We start from the raw sequence: 18,051 nt of genomic DNA, 5'->3' as shown, positions 1-18,051 counted from the left end.
AAAGCTCCAGACCGGGCGGGAGAGTGCGGATGACTCTGCAGCACCGATTGAGCAAACATGAGGTCCTCATCAGCCAGGGTATCAAACTTGTAGAATTTAGCAAAAGTGTTTGAACCCGACCAAGTAGCTGCTCAGCAAAGCTGTAATGCAGAGACGCCTCGGGCAGCCGCCCAAGATGAGCCCACCTTCCTAGTGGAATAGGCATTCCCCGATTTCGGTAACGGCAATCCAGCCGTAGAATGAGCCCGCTGAATCGTATTACAGATCCAGCGTGCAATAGTCTGCTTAGAAGCAGGAGCGCCAACCTTGTTGGCCGCATACAGGACAAACAGCACCTCTGTTTTCCTAACACGAGTCGTTCTGGCTACATAAATTTTCAAAGCTCTGACCACATCAAGAGACTTGGAATCCACCACGGCTTCAGTAGCCACAGGCACCACAATAGGTTGGTTCATGTGAAACGACGAAACCACCTTAGGCAGAAATTGTTGACGAGTTCTCAATTCCGCTCTATCCACATGGAAAATCAGATAGGGGCTTTTGTGAGACAAAGCCGCCAATTCGGACACCCGCCTTGCGGACGCCAAGGCCAATAGCATGACTACTTTCCAAGTGAGAAATTTCAACTCAACCTTTTGTAAAGGTTCAAACCAATGTGACGTAAGGAACTGTAACACCACGTTAAGGTCCCACAGTGCCTCTTGGTGCACAAAGGGAGGTTGGATGTGCAGCACACCCTTCACAAAAGTCTGTACTTCTGGAAGTGAGGCCAATTCCCTTTGAAAGAAAATTGATAAGGCCGAAACCTGCACTTTAATGGAGCCTAACTTCAGGCCCGCATCCACACCTGCTTGCAAAAAGTGGAGAAAACGACCCAGCTGAAATTCTTCTGTAGGAGCCTTCTTAGATTCACATCAAGACACATATTTTCTCCAAATACGGTGATAATGCTTCGCCCTTACCTCCTTTCTAGCTTTAAGTACAGTGGGGAATACCCTTTCTAGCTAGGATTTGACGTTCAACCACCATGCTGTCAAACGCAACCGTGGTAAGTCCTGGAACACGCACGGCCCCTGCTGTAACAGGTCCTCTCTTAGAGGAAGAGGCCAGGGATCTCCTGTGAGTAATTCCTAAAGATCCGGATACCAGGCCCTCCATGGCCAATCTGGAGCCACGAGTATCGCCTGAACCCTTGTTCTTCTTATGATCCTTATCACCTTTGGGATGAGTGGAAGTGGAGGGAACACATAGACCAATTGAAACACCCATGGTGTCACCAGTGCGTCCACTGCTATTGCTTGAGGGTCCCTCGACCTGGAACAATATGTTTGAAGCTTCTTGTTGAGGCGAGACGCCATCATGTCTATTTGAGGAAGTCCCCAACGACTTGTCACTTCTGCAAAGCCCTCTTGATGAAGACCCCACTCTCCTGGATGGAGATCGTGTCTGCTGAGGAAGTCTGCTTCCCAGTTGTCCACTCCTGGAATGAAGACCGCTGACAGAGCGCTTGCATGTTTTTCTGCCCAGCGAAGAATCTTGGTGGCCTCCGCCATCGCCGCTCTGCTCTTTGTTCCGCCCTGGCGGTTTATGTGCGCCACGCTGTAATGTTGTCCGACTGAATCAGGGCAGGACGCGAAGATGTTCCACTTGCCGAAGGCCGTTGTAGATGGCCCTTAACTCCAGCACGTTTATGTGCAGACAAGCTTCCTGGCTTGACCATTTTCCCTGGAAATTTTGTCCCTGTGTGACTGCTCCCCAACCTTGGAGACTCGCGTCCGTGGTCACCAGAACTCAATCCTGGATCCCGAACCTGCGACCCTCTAGAAGGTGAGAACTTTGGAGCCACCACAGGAGAGAAACCCTGGCCCTGGGGGACAGGCTTATCTTCCGGTGCATGTGCAGTTGGGACCCGGACCACTTATCTAGCAGAAAAGTTCTTGCATGGAATCTGACAAACTGAATGGCCTCGTAGGCCGCCACAATTTTCCCCAGCACTCGAGTGCAGTGATGAATCGACACTCTTGGCAGTTTCAGAAGTTCCTTGACCATGTCCTGGAGTTCCTGAGCCTTTTCCAACGGGAGAAAGATTCTCTGCAGTTCCGTGTCCAGAATCATGCCCAAAAAACGACAGCCGAGTTGTCGGAATCAACTGCGACTTTGGTAAATTTAGGACCCAGCCATGTTGTTGCAGCACCTTCATGGAGAGCGCAACGCTTTTTAGTAACTGCTCCTTTGATCTCGCCTTTATCAGGAGATCGTCCAAGTATGGGATAATTGTGACCCCTTGCTTGCGCAGGAGCACCATCATTTCTGCCATTACTTTGGTGAAAATCCTCGGGGCCGTGGAAAGACCAAACGGCAACGTCTGAAATTGGTAGTGACAATCCTGAACAGCGAAACTCAGGAACGCCTGATGAGGAGGATATATGGGGACATGTAGGTATGCATCCTTTATGTCGACTGACACCATAAAATCCCCCCCCCCCCCCTCTAGACTGGAGATCACAGCTCGGAGAGATTCCATCTTGAATTTGAATATTTTTAAATACAGGCTGAGGGATTTTAAGTTCAGAATTGGTCTGACCGAGCCATCCGGCTTCGGGACCACGAACAGGGTTGAATAAAACCCTTTCCCCTGTTGTACACTACCTCTCTCTCTGGATGAGAAACTGGAAAGGCCGATTTGAAAAATCGGTGTGGAGGCACATCTTGGAACTCCAGTTTGTATCCTTGGGTCACAAATTCCAGCACCCAAGGATCCAGGCCCGAGCAAACCCAGACTTGACCGAAGAGCTGAAGACGTGCCCCCACCGGTGCGGACTCCCGCAGCGGAGCCCCAGCGTCATGCGGTGGATTTGGTAGAAGCCGGGGAGGACTTCTGCTCCTGGGAGCTTGCCACAGCCGGCGAACTTTTTCCTCTTCCCTTACCTCTGGCCGCGAGGAAGGAAGAGCCACGTCCTTTCCTGAATTTATGAGACCGAAAGGACTGCATCTGGTATTGAGGCGTTTTCTTTTGCTGTGGAGGGACAAAAGGCAAAAAAGAAGACTTACCCGCGGTAGCTGTAGAAACCAGGTCCGCAAGGCCCTCACCAAACAAAACTTCACCTTTGAAGGGCAGAGCCTCCATAGCCTTTTTACAGTCAGCATCACCATTCCATTGATGAGTCCACAACGCCCTCCTAGCTGAGATTGCCATGGCATTGGCCCTTGATCCCTAGAGGTTTCTTTCCCTTAAACATACAGACCCTTGTGTCAGGGACAGTGGGGTCTTCTGTGATATGCAACACATCTTTAATTGCCACAATCATGTACTGAATACTCTTAGCCACCTTAGGATGTAACTTGGCATAATTATAGTCGACACTGGAGTCGGAATCCGTGTCGGTATCTGTGTCTGCTATCTGGGTAAATGAATGTTTCTGTGACCCTGAAGGGGTCTGAGATTGTGACAAAACCTCTCCCATGGATTGTCTCCATGCTTGGTTCTGAGACTCAGATTTGTCTAACCTCTTATGCAATAAAGCCACACTTGCATTTAAAACACTCCACATATCTACCCAATCAGCAGTCGGCGGTGCCGACAGAGTCACTCCCACATTCTGTTCAGCTCCCACACCAGCCTCCTCCTGGGAAGAGCCTTCAACTTCAGACATGTCGACACACGCGTACCGACATCCTCAAACACACTGGGCTATATGGAACAGACCCACAGTAAGGTCCTTCAGAGAGACAGAAAATAAGATTTTACTCACCGGTAAATCTATTTCTCGTAGTCCGTAGTGGATGCTGGGACTCCGTAAGGACCATGGGGATTAGCGGCTCCGCAGGAGACTGGGCACAACTAAAGAAAGCTTTAGGACTACCTGGTGTGCACTGGCTCCTCCCACTAAGACCCTCCTCCAGACCTCAGTTAGGATACTGTGCCCGGAAGAGCTGACACAATAAGGAAGGATTTTGAATCCCGGGTAAGACTCATACCAGCCACACCAATCACACCGTATAACTCGTGATACTATACCCAGTTAACAGTATGATAACAACTGAGCCTCTCAACAGATGGCTCAACAATAACCCTTTAGTTAGGCAATAACTATATACAAGTATTGCAGACAATCCGCACTTGGGATGGGCGCCCAGCATCCACTACGGACTACGAGAAATAGATTTACCGGTGAGTAAAATCTTATTTTCTCTAACGTCCTAAGTGGATGCTGGGACTCCGTAAGGACCATGGGGATTATACCAAAGCTCCCAAACGGGCGGGAGAGTGCGGATGACTCTGCAGCACCGAATGAGCAAACTCTAGGTCCTCCTCAGCCAGGGTATCAAACTTGTAGACTCTTGCAAGAGTGTTTTAACCCGACCAAGTAACAGCTCGGCAAATTTGTAAAGCCGAGACCCCTCGGGCAGTCGCCCAAGAAGAGCCCACTTTCCTCGTGGAATGGGCTTTCACAGATTTAGGGTGCGGCATTCCAGCCGCAGAATGTGCAAGTTGAATCGTGCTACAGATCCAGCGAGCAATAGTCTGCTTAGAAGCAGGAGCACCCAGCTTGTTGGGTGCATACAGGATAAATAGCGAGTCAGTTTTCCTGACTCCAGCCGTCCTGGAAACATATACTTTTCAGGGCCCTGACTACGTCCAGAAAACTTGGAATCCTCCAAGTCCCAAGTAGCCGCAGGCACCACAATAGGTTGGTTCACATGAACAACTGATACCACCTTAGGAAGGAATTGGGAACGAGCCCTCAATTCCGCCTTATCCATATAGAATACAGATAAGGGCATTTGTATGACAAAGCCGCCAATTCTGATACACGCCTGGCCGACGCCACGGCCCACAGCATGACTACTTTCCACGTGAGGTATTGTAGCTCCACGGATTTAAGTGGCTCAACTCAATGCGACTTCAGGAAATCCAACACTACGTTGAGATCCCACGGTGCCACTGGAGGCACAAACGGGGGTTGACTATGCAGCACTCCCTTAACAAAAGTCTGAACTTCAGGCAGTGAAGCCAGTTCTATTTTGGAAGAAAATCGATAGAGCCGAAATCTGGACCTTAATGGAACCCAATTTTAGGCCCATAGTCACCTCTGACTTGTAGGAAGTGCAGAAAACGACCTAGCTGAAATTCCTCCTTTGGGGCCTTACTGGCCTCACAGCACGCAACATATTTCCGCCATATGCGGTGATAATGGTTTGCGTTCACTTCTTTCCTAGCTTTAAATAGCGTAGGGATAACTTCCTCCGGAATGCCCTTTTCCTTCAGGATCCGGCGTTCAACCGCCATGCCGTCAAACGCAGCCGCGGTACGTCTTGGAACAGACAGGCCCCCTGCTGCAGCAGGTCCTGTCTGAGCGGCAGAGGCCATGGGTCCTCTGAGATCATTTCTTGGAGTTCTGGGTACCCAGCTCTTCTTGGCCACCCGGAACAATGAGTATAGTTCTTACTCCTCTCCTTCTTATTATTCTCATTACCCTGGGTATGAGAGGCAGAGAAGGGAACACATACACCGACTGGTACACCCACGGTGTTACCAGAGCGTCCACAGCTATCGCCTGAGGGTCCCTAGACCTGGCGCAATATCTTTGTAGCTTTTTGTTGAGGCGGGACGCCATCCTGTCCACCTGTGGCCTTTCCCCACGGTGTACAATCATTTGGAAGACTTCTGGATGAAGTCCCCACTCTCTCGGGTGGAGGTCGTGTCTGCTGAGAAAGTCTGCTTCTCAGTTGTCCACTCCGGGAATGAACACTGCTGACAGTGCTAACACATGATTTTCCGCCCATCGGAGAATCCTTGTGGCTTCTGCCATCGCCATCCTGCTTCTTGTGCCGCCCTGTCGGTTTACATGAGCGACCGCCGTGATGTTGTCTGACTGGATCAGCACCGGCCGGTGTTGAAGCAGGGGTCTAGCCTGACTTAGGGCATTGTAAATGGCCCAAAGTTCCAGAACATTTATGTGTAGGGAAGTCTCCTGACTTTTCCATAGGCCTTGGAAGTTTCTTCCCTGTGTGACTGCCCCCTAGCCTTGAAGGCTAGCATCCGTGGTCACCAGGACCCAGTCCTGTATGCCGAATCTGCGGCCCCCTAGAAGATGTGCAGTCACCACCACAGCGACACCCTGGCCCTTGGAGACAGGGTTATCCGCCGATGCATCTGAGAATGCGACCCGGACCACTTGTCCAACAGATCCCACTGGAAGATCCTTGCATGGGACTTGGCGAATGGAAATTCTTCGTAAGAAGCTACCATCTTTCCCAAGGCTCGCGTGCATAGATGCACCGATACCTGTATTTGTATTAGGAGGTCTCCGTCTAGAGACGCCAACTCCTTGGACTTCTCCTCCGGGAGAAACCCTTTTTATCCTGTTCTGTGTCCAGAACCATACCCAGGAACAGTAGAAGCGTCGTAGGAACCAGCTGTGACTTTGGAATATTCAGAATCCAGCCGTGCTGTTGTAGCACTTCCCGAGATAGTGCTACTCCGACGAACAACTGCTCCCTGGACCTCGCCTTTATAAGGAGATCGTCCAAGTACGGGATAAGTACTTCGGCCATTACCTTGGTAAATACCCTCGGTGCCGGGGACAGACCAACGGCAACGTCTGGAATTGGTAATGACAATCCTGTACCACAATTTTGAGGTACACCTGGTGACGAGGGTAAATAGGGACATGCAGGTAAGTATCCTTGATGTCCAGTGATACCCTGAAATTTTCCAGGCTTGCAATAATCGCCCTGAGCGATTCCATTTTGAACTTGAACCTTCGTATATAAGTGTTCAAGGATTTCAATTTTAGAATGGGTCTCACCGAACCGTCTGGTTTCGGTACCACAACATTTTGGAATAGTAACCCCGGCCTTGTTGAAAGAGGGGTACCTTGATTTCACCTGCTGGAAGTACAGCTTGTGAATTGCCGCCAGTACTACCTTTCTCCGAGGGCAGCAGGCAAGGCTGATGTGATGCAACGGCGAGGGGGAGTCGTCTCGAACTCCAGCCTGTATCCCTGTGATACTACTTGCAGAACCTAGGGATCCACCTGTGGGCAAGCCCACTGATCCCTGCAGTTCCCGAGACGCGCCCCCACCGCACCTGTCTCCACCTGTGGAGCCCCAGCGTCATGCGGTGGACTCAGAGGAAGCGAGGGAAGATATTTGATCCTGGAACTGGCTGACTGGTGCAGCTTTTTCCTTCTTCCCTTGTCTCTGTGCCGAAAGGAAGCGCCTTTGACCCGCTTGCTTTTCTGAAGCCGAAAGGACTGTACCTGAAAATACGGTGCTTTCTTTAGGCTTTTGTGAGGAAACCTGAGGTAAAAAATTTTCTTCCCAGCTGTTGCTGTGGATACGAGGTCCCAGAGACCATCCCCAAACAATTCCTCACCCTTATAAGGCAGAATCTCCATGTGCCTTTTAAAAGCAGCATGACCTGTCCACTGCCGGGTTTCTACTACCCTCCTGGCAGAATGGACATTGCATTAATTCTGGATGCCAGCCGGCAAATATCCCTCTGTGCATCCTTTTTATATAAGACAACGTCTTAAATATGCTCAATGTTAGCAAATATTATTATCCCTGTCTTAGCGTATTAATATTATCTGACAGGGTGTCAGACCACGCTGCAGCAGCACTATTTATGCTGAGGCAATTGCAGGTTTCAGTATATAACCTGAGTGTGTAAATACAGACTTCAGGATCGCCTCCTGCTTTTTATCAGCAGGTTCCTTCAAGGTGGCCGTATCCTAAGACGGCAGTGCCACCTTTTGACAAACGTGTGAGCGCCTTATCCACCCTAAGGGATATCTCCCAACGTGACCTATCCTCTGGCGAGAAAGGGTACGCCATCAGTTACTTTTTAGAAATAATAAGAATTTACTTACCGATAATTCTATTTCTCGGAGTCCGTAGTGGATGCTGGGGTTCCTGAAAGGACCATGGGGGGAATAGCGGCTCCGCAGGAGACAGGGCACAAAAAGTAAAGCTTTCCGATCAGGTGGTGTGCACTGGCTCCTCCCCCTATGACCCTCCTCCAAGCCTCAGTTAGGTACTGTGCCCGGACGAGCGTACACAATAAGGGAGGAATTTTGAATCCCGGGTAAGACTCATACCAGCCACACCAATCACACCGTACAACTTGTGATCAAACCCAGTTAACAGTATGATAACAGAGGAGCCTCTGAAAGATGGCTTCCTAAACAATAACCCGAATTAGTTAACAATAACTATGTACAATTATTGCAGATAATCCGCACTTGGGATGGGCGCCCAGCATCCACTACGGACTCCGAGAAATAGAATTATCGGTAAGTAAATTCTTATTTTCTCTATCGTCCTAGTGGATGCTGGGGTTTCTGAAAGGACCATGGGGATTATACCAAAGCTCCCAAACGGGCGGGAGAGTGCGGATGACTCTGCAGCACCGAATGAGAGAACTCCAGGTCCTCCTTAGCCAGAGTATCAAATTTGTAAAATTTTACAAACGTGTTCTCCCCTGACCACGTAGCTGCTCGGCAAAGTTGTAATGCCGAGACCCCTCGGGCAGCCGCCCAAGATGAGCCCACCTTCCTTGTGGAGTGGGCCTTTACAGATTTAGGCTGTGGCAGGCCTGCCACAGAATGTGCAAGTTGGATTGTGCTACAGATCCAACGAGCAATCGTCTGCTTAGACGCAGGAGCACCCATCTTGTTGGGTGCATACAATATAAACAACGAGTCAGATTTTCTGACTCCAGCTGTCCTTGCAATATATATTTTTAATGCTCTGACAACGTCCAGTAACTTGGAGTCCTCCAAGTCACTTGTAGCCGCAGGCACTACAATAGGCTGGTTCAGATGAAATGCTGACACCACCTTAGGGAGAAAATGCGGACGAGTCCGCAGTTCTGCCCTGTCCGAATGGAAAATCAGATATGGACTTTTGTAAGATAAAGCTGCCAGTTCTGACACTCTCCTGGCCGAAGCCAGGGCTAGTAACATGGTCACTTTCCATGTGAGATATTTTAAATCCACCTTTTTTAGTGGTTCAAACCAATGAGATTTTAGAAATTCCAAAACCACATTGAGATCCCACGGTGCCACTGGAGGCACCACAGGAGGCTGTATATGCAGCACTCCCTTAACAAAAGTCTGGACTTCAGGAACTGAAGCCAATTCTTTTTGAAAGAAAATCGACAGGGCCGAAATTTGAACCTTAATAGATCCCAATTTGAGACCCATAGACAATCCTGATTGCAGGAAATGTAGGAATCGACCCAGTTGAAATTCCTCCGTCGGAGCACTCCGATCCTCGCACCACGCAACATATCTTCGCCAAATGCGGTGATAGTGTTGCACGGTTACTTCCTTCCTTGCTTTAATCAAAGTAGGAATGACTTCTTCCGGCATGCCTTTTTCCTTTAGGATCCGGCGTTCAACCGCCATGCCGTCAAACGCAGCCGCGGTAAGTCTTGAAACAGACAGGGACCCTGCTGAAGCAAGTCCCTCCTTAGAGGTAGAGGCCACGGATCTTCCGTGATCATCTCTTGAAGTTCCGGGTACCAAGTCCTTCTTGGCCAATCCGGAACCACTAGTATCGTTCTTACGCCTCTTTGCCGTATAATTCTCAATACTTTTGGTATGAGAGGCAGAGGAGGAAACACATACTCCGACTGGTACACCCAAGGCGTTACCAGCGCGTCCACAGCTATTGCCTGCGGATCTCTTGACCTGGCGCAATACCTGTCCAGTTTTTTGTTGAGGCGAGACGCCATCATGTCCACCATTGGTCTTTCCCAACGGGTTACCAGCATGTGGAAGACTTCCGGATGAAGTCCCCACTCTCCCGGGTGAAGGTCGTGTCTGCTGAGGAAGTCTGCTTCCCAGTTGTCCACTCCCGGGATGAACACTGCTGACAGTGCTATCACATGATTCTCTGCCCAGCGAAGAATCCTTGCAGCTTCTGCCATTGCACTCCTGCTTCTTGTGCCGCCCTGTCTGTTTACATGGGCGACTGCCGTGATGTTGTCCGACTGGATCAACACCGGTTTTCCTTGAAGCAGAGGTTCTGCCTGGCTTAGAGCATTGTAGATTGCTCTTAGTTCCAGAATGTTTATGTGAAGAGACGTTTCCAGGCTCGTCCACACTCCCTGGAAGTTTCTTCCTTGTGTGACTGCTCCCCAGCCTCTCAGGCTGGCGTCCGTGGTCACCAGGATCCAATCCTGTATGCCGAATCTGCGGCCCTCCAATAGATGAGCACTCTGCAACCACCACAGAAGAGATACCCTTGTCCTTGGAGACAGGGTTATCCGCTGGTGCATCTGAAGATGCGACCCTGACCATTTGTCCAACAGATCCCTCTGGAAAATTCGTGCATGGAATCTGCCGAATGGAATTGCTTCGTAAGAAGCCACCATTTTTCCCAGGACTCTTGTGCATTGATGTACAGACACCTTTCCTGGTTTTAGGAGGTTCCTGACAAGCTCGGATAACTCCTTGGCTTTTTCCTCCGGGAGAAAAACCTTTTTCTGAACCGTGTCCAGAATCATCCCTAGGAACAGCAGACGAGTTGTCGGCATTAACTGGGATTTTGGAATATTCAGAATCCAGCCGTGCTGTTTTAGCACTTCTTGAGACAGTGCTAATCCCATCTCTAGCTGTTCTCTGGACCTTGCCCTTATTAGGAGATCGTCCAAGTATGGGATAATTAATACGCCTTTTCTTCGAAGAAGAATCATCATCTCGGCCATTACCTTTGTAAAGACCCGAGGTGCCGTGGACAATCCGAACGGCAGCGTCTGAAACTGATAGTGACAGTTTTGTACAACGAACCTGAGGTACCCCTGGTGTGAGGGGTAAATTGGAACGTGGAGGTACGCATCCTTGATGTCCAAGGACACCATAAAGTCCCCTTCTTCCAGGTTCGCTATCACTGCTCTGAGTGACTCCATTTTGAACTTGAACTTCTTTATGTACAGGTTCAAGGACTTCAGATTTAGAATAGGTCTTACCGAGTCGTCCGGCTTCGGTACCACAAATAGAGTGGAATAATACCCCTTTCCCTGTTGTAGAAGAGGTACCTTGACTATCACCTGCTGAGAGTACAGCTTGTGAATGGCTTCCAAAACCGTCTCCCTTTCGGAGGGGGACGTTGGTAAGGCAGACTTCAGGAAACGGCGAGGCGGATATGTCTCTAGTTCCAACCTGTACCCCTGAGATATTATCTGCAGGATCCAGGGATCTACCTGCGAGTGAGCCCACTGCGCGCTGAAATTCTTGAGACGACCGCCCACCGCCCCCGAGTCCGCTTGAGAAGCCCCAGCGTCATGCTGAGGCTTTTGTAGAAGCGGGGGAGGGCTTCTGTTCCTGGGAAGGAGCTGCCTGTTGGTGTCTCTTCCCCCTTCCTCTGCCTCGTGGCAGATATGAATATCCCTTTGCTCTCTTGTTTTTAAAGGAACGAAAGGGCTGCGGTTGAAAAGTCGGTGTCTTTTTCTGTTGGGGAGTAGCTTGAGGTAAAAAGGTGGATTTCCCGGCTGTAGCCGTGGCCACCAAATCTGATAGACCGACTCCAAATAACTCCTCCCCTTTATACGGCAAAACTTCCATATGCCGTTTTGAGTCCGCATCGCCTGACCACTGTCGCGTCCATAAACTTCTTCTGGCCGAAATGGACATAGCACTTACCCGTGATGCCAGTGTGCAGATATCCCTCTGTGCATCACGCATATAAAGAAATGCATCCTTTATTTGCTCTAAAGACAGTAAAACATTGTCCCTATCCAGGGTATCAATATTTTCAATCAGGGACTCTGACCAAGCTACTCCAGCACTGCACATCCAGGCTGTCGCTATAGCTGGTCGTAGTATAACACCTGTATGTGTGTATATACTTTTTTGGATATTTTCCATCCTCCTATCTGCTGGATCTTTAAGTGCGGCCGTCTCAGGAGAGGGTAACGCCACTTGTTTAGATAAGCGTGTGAGCGCCTTGTCCACCCTAGGAGGTGTTTCCCAGCGCGCCCTAACCTCTGGCGGGAAAGGGTATAAAGCCAATAACTTCTTTGAAATTAGCATCTTTTTATCGGGGGCAACCCACGCTTCATCACATACATCATTTAGTTCTTCTGATTCAGGAAAAACTATAGGTAGTTTTTTCACACCCCACATAATACCCTGTTTAGTGGTACCTGTAGTATCAGCTAAATGTAACACCTCCTTCATTGCCAAAATCATATAACGTGTGGCCCTACTGGAAAATACGGTTGATTCGTCACCGTCGCCACTGGAATCAGTGCCTGTGTCTGGGTCTGTGTCGACCGACTGAGGCAAAGGGCGTTTTACAGCCCCTGACGGTGTTTGAGGCGCCTGGACAAGCACTAACTGATTGTCCGGCCGTCTCATGTCGTCAAACGACTGCTTTAGCGTGTTGACACTATCCCGTAATTCCATAAATAAAGGCATCCATTCTGGTGTCGACCCCCTAGGAGGTGACATCCCCATATTTGGCAATTGCTCCGCCTCCACACCAATATCGTCCTCATACATGTCGACACACACGTACCGACACACAGCAGACACACAGGGAATGCTCTTAACGAAGACAGGACCCCACTAGCCCTTTGGGGAGACAGAGGGAGAGTTTGCCAGCACACACCAAAAGCGCTATATATGACAGGGATAGCCTTATAATAAGTGCTCCCTGTATAGCTGCTTTTATAATATAATTTTTGCCACTATTTTGCCCCCCCTCTCTTGTTTTACCCTGTTTCTGTAGTGCAGTGCAGGGGAGAGACCTGGGAGCCGTCCTGACCAGCGGAGCTGTGTAAGGAAAATGGCGCTGTGTGCTGAGGAGATAGGCCCCGCCCCTTTTTCGGCGGGCTCGTCTCCCGCTCTTTAGTGTATTCTGGCAGGGGTTAAATATCTCCATATAGCCCCCGGAGGCTATATGTGAGGTATTTTTTAGCCAAATAGGTTTTCATTTGCCTCCCAGGGCGCTCCCCTCCCAGCGCCCTGCACCCTCAGTGACTGCCGTGTGAAGTGTGCTGAGAGGAAAATGGCGCACAGCTGCAGTGCTGTGCGCTACCTTTAGAAGACTGAGGAGTCTTCTGCCGCCGATTCTGGACCTCTTCATGTTTCAGCATCTGCAAGGGGGCCGGCGGCGAGGCTCCGGTGACCATCCAGGCTGTACCTGTGATCGTCCCTCTGGAGCTGATGTCCAGTAGCCAAGAAGCCAATCCATCCTGCACGCAGGTGAGTTCACTTCTTCTCCCCTAAGTCCCTCGTTGCAGTGATCCTGTTGCCAGCAGGACTCACTGTAAAATAAAAAACCTAAGCTAAACTTTCTCTAAGCAGCTCTTTAGGAGAGCCACCTAGATTGCACCCTTCTCGGCCGGGCACAAAAATCTAACTGAGGCTTGGAGGAGGGTCATAGGGGGAGGAACCAGTGCACACCACCTGATCGGAAAGCTTTACTTTTTGTGCCCTGTCTCCTGCAGAGCCGCTATTCCCCCCATGGTCCTTTCAGGAACCCCAGCATCCACTAGGACGATAGAGAAAACCAGTTTCTTATCGGGGGAAACCACGCTTCTTTACACACTTCATTCATTCATCTGATGGGGGAACAAAACAGTGGCTGTTTTTTCTCCCCAAAAATAAAACCCCTTTTATGTGGTACTTGGGTTTATGTCAGAAAATGCGTAACACATTTTTCATTGCTGAGATCATGTAACGGATGTTCCTAGTGGATTGTGTATGTGTCTCAACCTCGTCGACACTGGAGTCAGACTCCGTGTCGACATCTGTGTCTGCCATCTGAGGTAACGGGCGTTGTTTTGAGCCCCTGATGGCCTTTGAGACGCCTGGGCAGATGCGGGCTGAGAAGCTGGCTGTCCCACAGCTGTTATGTCATCCAGCCTTTTATGTAAGGAGTTGACATTGTCGGTTAATACCTTCCACCTATCCATCCACTCTGGTGTCGGCCCCACAGGGGGCGACATCCCATTTATCGGCCTCTGCTCCGCCTCCACGTAACCTTCCTCATCCAACATGTCGACACAGCCGTACCGACACACCGCACACACACAGGGAATGCTCTGACTGAGGACAGGACCCCACAAAGTCCTTTGGGGAGACCGAGAGAGAGTATGCCAGCACACACCAGAGCGCTATATAATGCAGGGATTAACACTATAACTGAGTGATTTTTCCCCAAATAGCTGCTTGTATACATATATTGCGCCTAAATTTAGTGCCCCCCCTCTCTTTTTAACCCTTTGAGCCTGAAAACTACAGGGGAGAGCCTGGGGAGCTGTCTTCCAGCTGCACTGTGAAGAGAAAATGGCGCCAGTGTGCTGAGGGAGAAGCCCCGCCCCCTTTTCGGCGGACTTTCTCCCGCTTTTTCTGTGATACTGGCAGGGGTAATTTTACATCTATATAGCCTCTGGGACTATATATGATGTACATTTTGCCAGCCAAGGTGTTATTTATTGCCCTCAGGGCGCCCCCCCCCCAGCGCCCTGCACCCATCAGTGACCGAAGTGTGAGGTGTACATGAGGAGCAATGGCGCACAGCTGCAGTGCTGTGCGCTACCTTGGTGAAGACCGAAGTCTTCTGCCGCCGATTTTCCGGACCTTCTTCGTGCTTCTGGCTCTGTAAGGGGGACGGCGGCGCGGCTCCGGGAACGAACACCAAGGTCGGGTCCTGCGGTCGATCCCTCTGGAGCTAATGGTGTCCAGTAGCCTAAGAAGCCCAAACTACCACCTGTTAGGTAGGTTCGCTTCTTCTCCCCTTAGTCCCTCGCTGCAGTGAGTCTGTTGCCAGCAGATCTCACTGAAAATAAAAAACCTAAATATACTTTCTTTCTAGGTGCTCAGGAGAGCCTCTAGTGTGCATCCAGCTCAGCCGGGCACAGAAATCTAACTGAGGTCTGGAGGAGGGTCTTAGTGGGAGGAGCCAGTGCACACCAGGTAGTCCTAAAGCTTTCTTTAGTTGTGCCCAGTCTCCTGCGGAGCCGCTAATCCCCATGGTCCTTACGGAGTCCCAGCATCCACTTAGGACGTTAGAGAAAGGGAGTTTGCCTGCTCACACCCAGCGCCTCACCGGTCTGAAGGAATTAAATAATGCCCCAGACCTGTAAGCGCTTTTATAATCAACACCAAATTTTCGTGCCCCCCCCTCGTTTCGTGCACCCTGTTACTTGTGTACAGCAGTCAAGGGCCAGAAGCAGCGTCTCTGCAGCAAGCTGTGAAGAAAATGGCGCTGGTTAGAGCTGAAGGAGGAAACCCCGCCCCCTACATGGCGCGCTTCGGTCTCGCTTTTATTTATACTGGCGGAGGTCTGTATAAATTGCCTATGCAATGTATACTGTTATGCCAGTCTCAAAAGTGAGGTTTTATTGCTGCCCAGGGCGCCCCCCCTGCGCCCTGCACCCATATAGTGCCGTTTGTGTGAGGGAGCAATGGCGCGCAGCGCGACCGCTGCGTGGTACCTCAGGAAGATCTGAAGTCTTCTGCCGCCTTTGAAGTCTTCTTGCTTCTACTACTCACCCAGCTTCTCTCTTAAGGCTCTGTGAGGGGGACGGCGGCGCGGCTCCGGGAACGAGCAGCTAGGCGCACCAAGTGATCAGACCCTCTGGAGCTAATGGAGTCCAGTAGCCTAAGAAGCAGAGCCTTTGAACTCACAGAAGTAGGTCTGCTTCTCTCCCCTCAGTCCCACGAAGCAGGGAGACTGTTGCCAGCAGTGCTCCCTGAAAATAATAAACCTAACAAAAGTCTTTTATAGAGAAACTCCGTAGAGCTCCCCTAGTGTGCAACCAGTCTTCTCTGGGCACAGAATCTAACTGAGGTCTGGAGGAGGGGCATAGAGGGAGGAGCCAGTTCACACCCATTTAAAGTCTTAAAGTGCCCATGTCTCCTGCGGATACCGTCTATACCCCATGGTCCTTTTGGAGTCCCATGCATCCTCTGGGACGAAGGAGAAATTGTATGTAATACTGTATATATGCTGGCTGCCTTACCCGGGGATCAGCAGTGCCATTGTGTTTCACTGAGCCACCGTTGCACGGGGCACACTGCACAACTCATAGCTTGTCTATCCTCTATATGTCCACCCCCAGACTCCTGTGAAACTAGCCAATGGGAATCTGAGGGTGGGCTTATAGAGGAAAAACAAGCTGAGTGCTAGTCCTGTGCAGCGGCGCCAGCAGCTCAGTGAAACGCAGCAGTGTTGCTGGTCCCCGGGTAAGGCAACCAGCCCATATATTACATATAACATTACATGTATGCTTATATGTGCTAACCCCCCCCCCATGCAATGTGTAGTCTGACAGCAGCCGCCACTGAGTCAAGCCTCATTTTCATTACGTTAAAGTAGGGGTCTAATGAGCCCATACAAACCCCATTGTGGTCAACTACTGTAGTTCCGAAAATGGCTTTCAGAATTATTGCATATATGGGTGCTAGAAGATAACACCAGAACCATAGTGTGAAAAATACCCAGTTAATTAGGACTTTGAGAACTGGTCACACATCAGTTTACAGCAGTTATATAATAATAATAATAATAATAATAATAATAATAATATGATGATGATGGTTATTATTATGGTGATAAACTGTCCAATACAGTAGAATTTAGATGACAAAATTTAAAAAAAAAAAATTTGAAACCAAATCTGTTGCTCAATCTTATTAAAAAATGTATTCTAAATTGAGCACATTCTATATGAAACTATTATGTGAGTAAGTAAATGCTTTCTTGACAAGAAGATCAAAATGTAAAGTGTGCCTAAAGTTCTCATGGCTCCGATGGGGCAGCAATGACATCAATGACAGCATTCACTCAAAAAAAAAACACACTCCTATAGATTGTAAGCTTGCGAGCAGGGCCTGCCTACCTCAACGTCTGTCTGTTTTTACCCAGTTTTGTTCTATTACTGTTGTTCCAATTGTAAAGCGCAACGGAATATGCTGCGCTATATAAGAAGTGCTAAATAAATAAATAAATAATCTGTGTGTAAGGAGGATAAATTGTCCTAAGTTGCATTTATCCTTTGGTTACCTCTTTGCAGCCTGGGTTGTCAGTAAGTTCATAGTTGCTGGCATGTAGGGGTTGTCCAGCATTCACAGGGTTAAGGTTAACCTTATCACCAACTACCACCTGTAACAGAAAATAGGCGTTAGAAAGAAGGTCAGATACACTATTTTCTCCAAGTAAGACTACTTTTGCATTTCCTTCTTCAATTTGCCATTGCATATAACCGCATTCCTGTCACCAAATTCAGAAAGAACCACACTATATATAGATCAGTAGTTCTCACCCTCAATTCTCAAGTTTTCCCAGCAGGTCATGTTTTGTCGATATCTGTTTATGGAAACAGGTAAGATTATTACTGACCCAGCAAAATAAATGAACTCACCTGTGCATGATTAAAGAAATCAACCAAACATGACCTACTTGTTGCAGTCACTAACCTTGGTGACACCCGGTCTGAGGGAAGGACTCCATGCACCCGCTATAGTAGCGTGCTACTAACAAGCGTGTGTGGCTGTGCTGGGGGTGTCACTCCGCGGGTCCTGGAGATGTTGGGCTGACTATGACAAGAGCCGAGTGCTCCAAGTAATGTTAGAATGCAGCACCTGGCTCTTGTCACTTGAAAGGAGACGGCATTTTGGTGTCACCCCTCAGCGGGTGACGCCCAGGAGCAGCCCGTAATCCCCACACATTCATAGTGACACCACTGACTTAAGGTACTTGAGGACTGGATTTAAGAACCCCTGCAATAGCTTATTCCACATTAAATACCTAGATGTTCCCATTATAAACACTATACCCCATCATAACCCTTCTTTTTATGCATTTTTGTATAGACCATGTCTCAGGGAATCCCTTACATTATCTCCATTACTGCGCAGCTTCCAGAAGGGTTGGATGAACATCCAAGACCCCTCATTTCCAGTCACGTCAAGTGTCACACGCATGGCATTCTTCTCCAGTAGTGCAGGAAGGCGTTTATTCACAGTAAGGTACTTGTTGCTCTTCATATGGAGTAGCTGTCATATAAAATAGTAACATCAGCATACT

General features: G+C 49.3%; 1 protein-coding gene across 1 annotated transcript in view; it reads right to left on the bottom strand.

Moving 5' to 3' along the window:
- Positions 1–18,051, bottom strand: part of ITPR3 (inositol 1,4,5-trisphosphate receptor type 3) — a 418,536-nt gene that overhangs the window by 330,695 nt on the left and 69,790 nt on the right. The window contains exons 5-6 of the mRNA XM_063954848.1: positions 17,862–18,020; positions 17,029–17,127 (exon numbers count right to left, since the gene is read on the bottom strand). Coding sequence (XP_063810918.1) covers positions 17,029–17,127; positions 17,862–18,020 — 258 coding nt within the window. The remainder of the gene's footprint in view (positions 1–17,028; positions 17,128–17,861; positions 18,021–18,051) is intronic.

The sequence above is a fragment of the Pseudophryne corroboree genome, chromosome 2, assembly GCF_028390025.1.
Source record: "Pseudophryne corroboree isolate aPseCor3 chromosome 2, aPseCor3.hap2, whole genome shotgun sequence".
NCBI classification, from domain to species: domain Eukaryota; kingdom Metazoa; phylum Chordata; class Amphibia; order Anura; family Myobatrachidae; genus Pseudophryne; species Pseudophryne corroboree.
The sequence above is the reverse complement of the archived record's forward strand: the minus strand, read 5'-3'. Positions and strand labels throughout refer to the sequence as shown.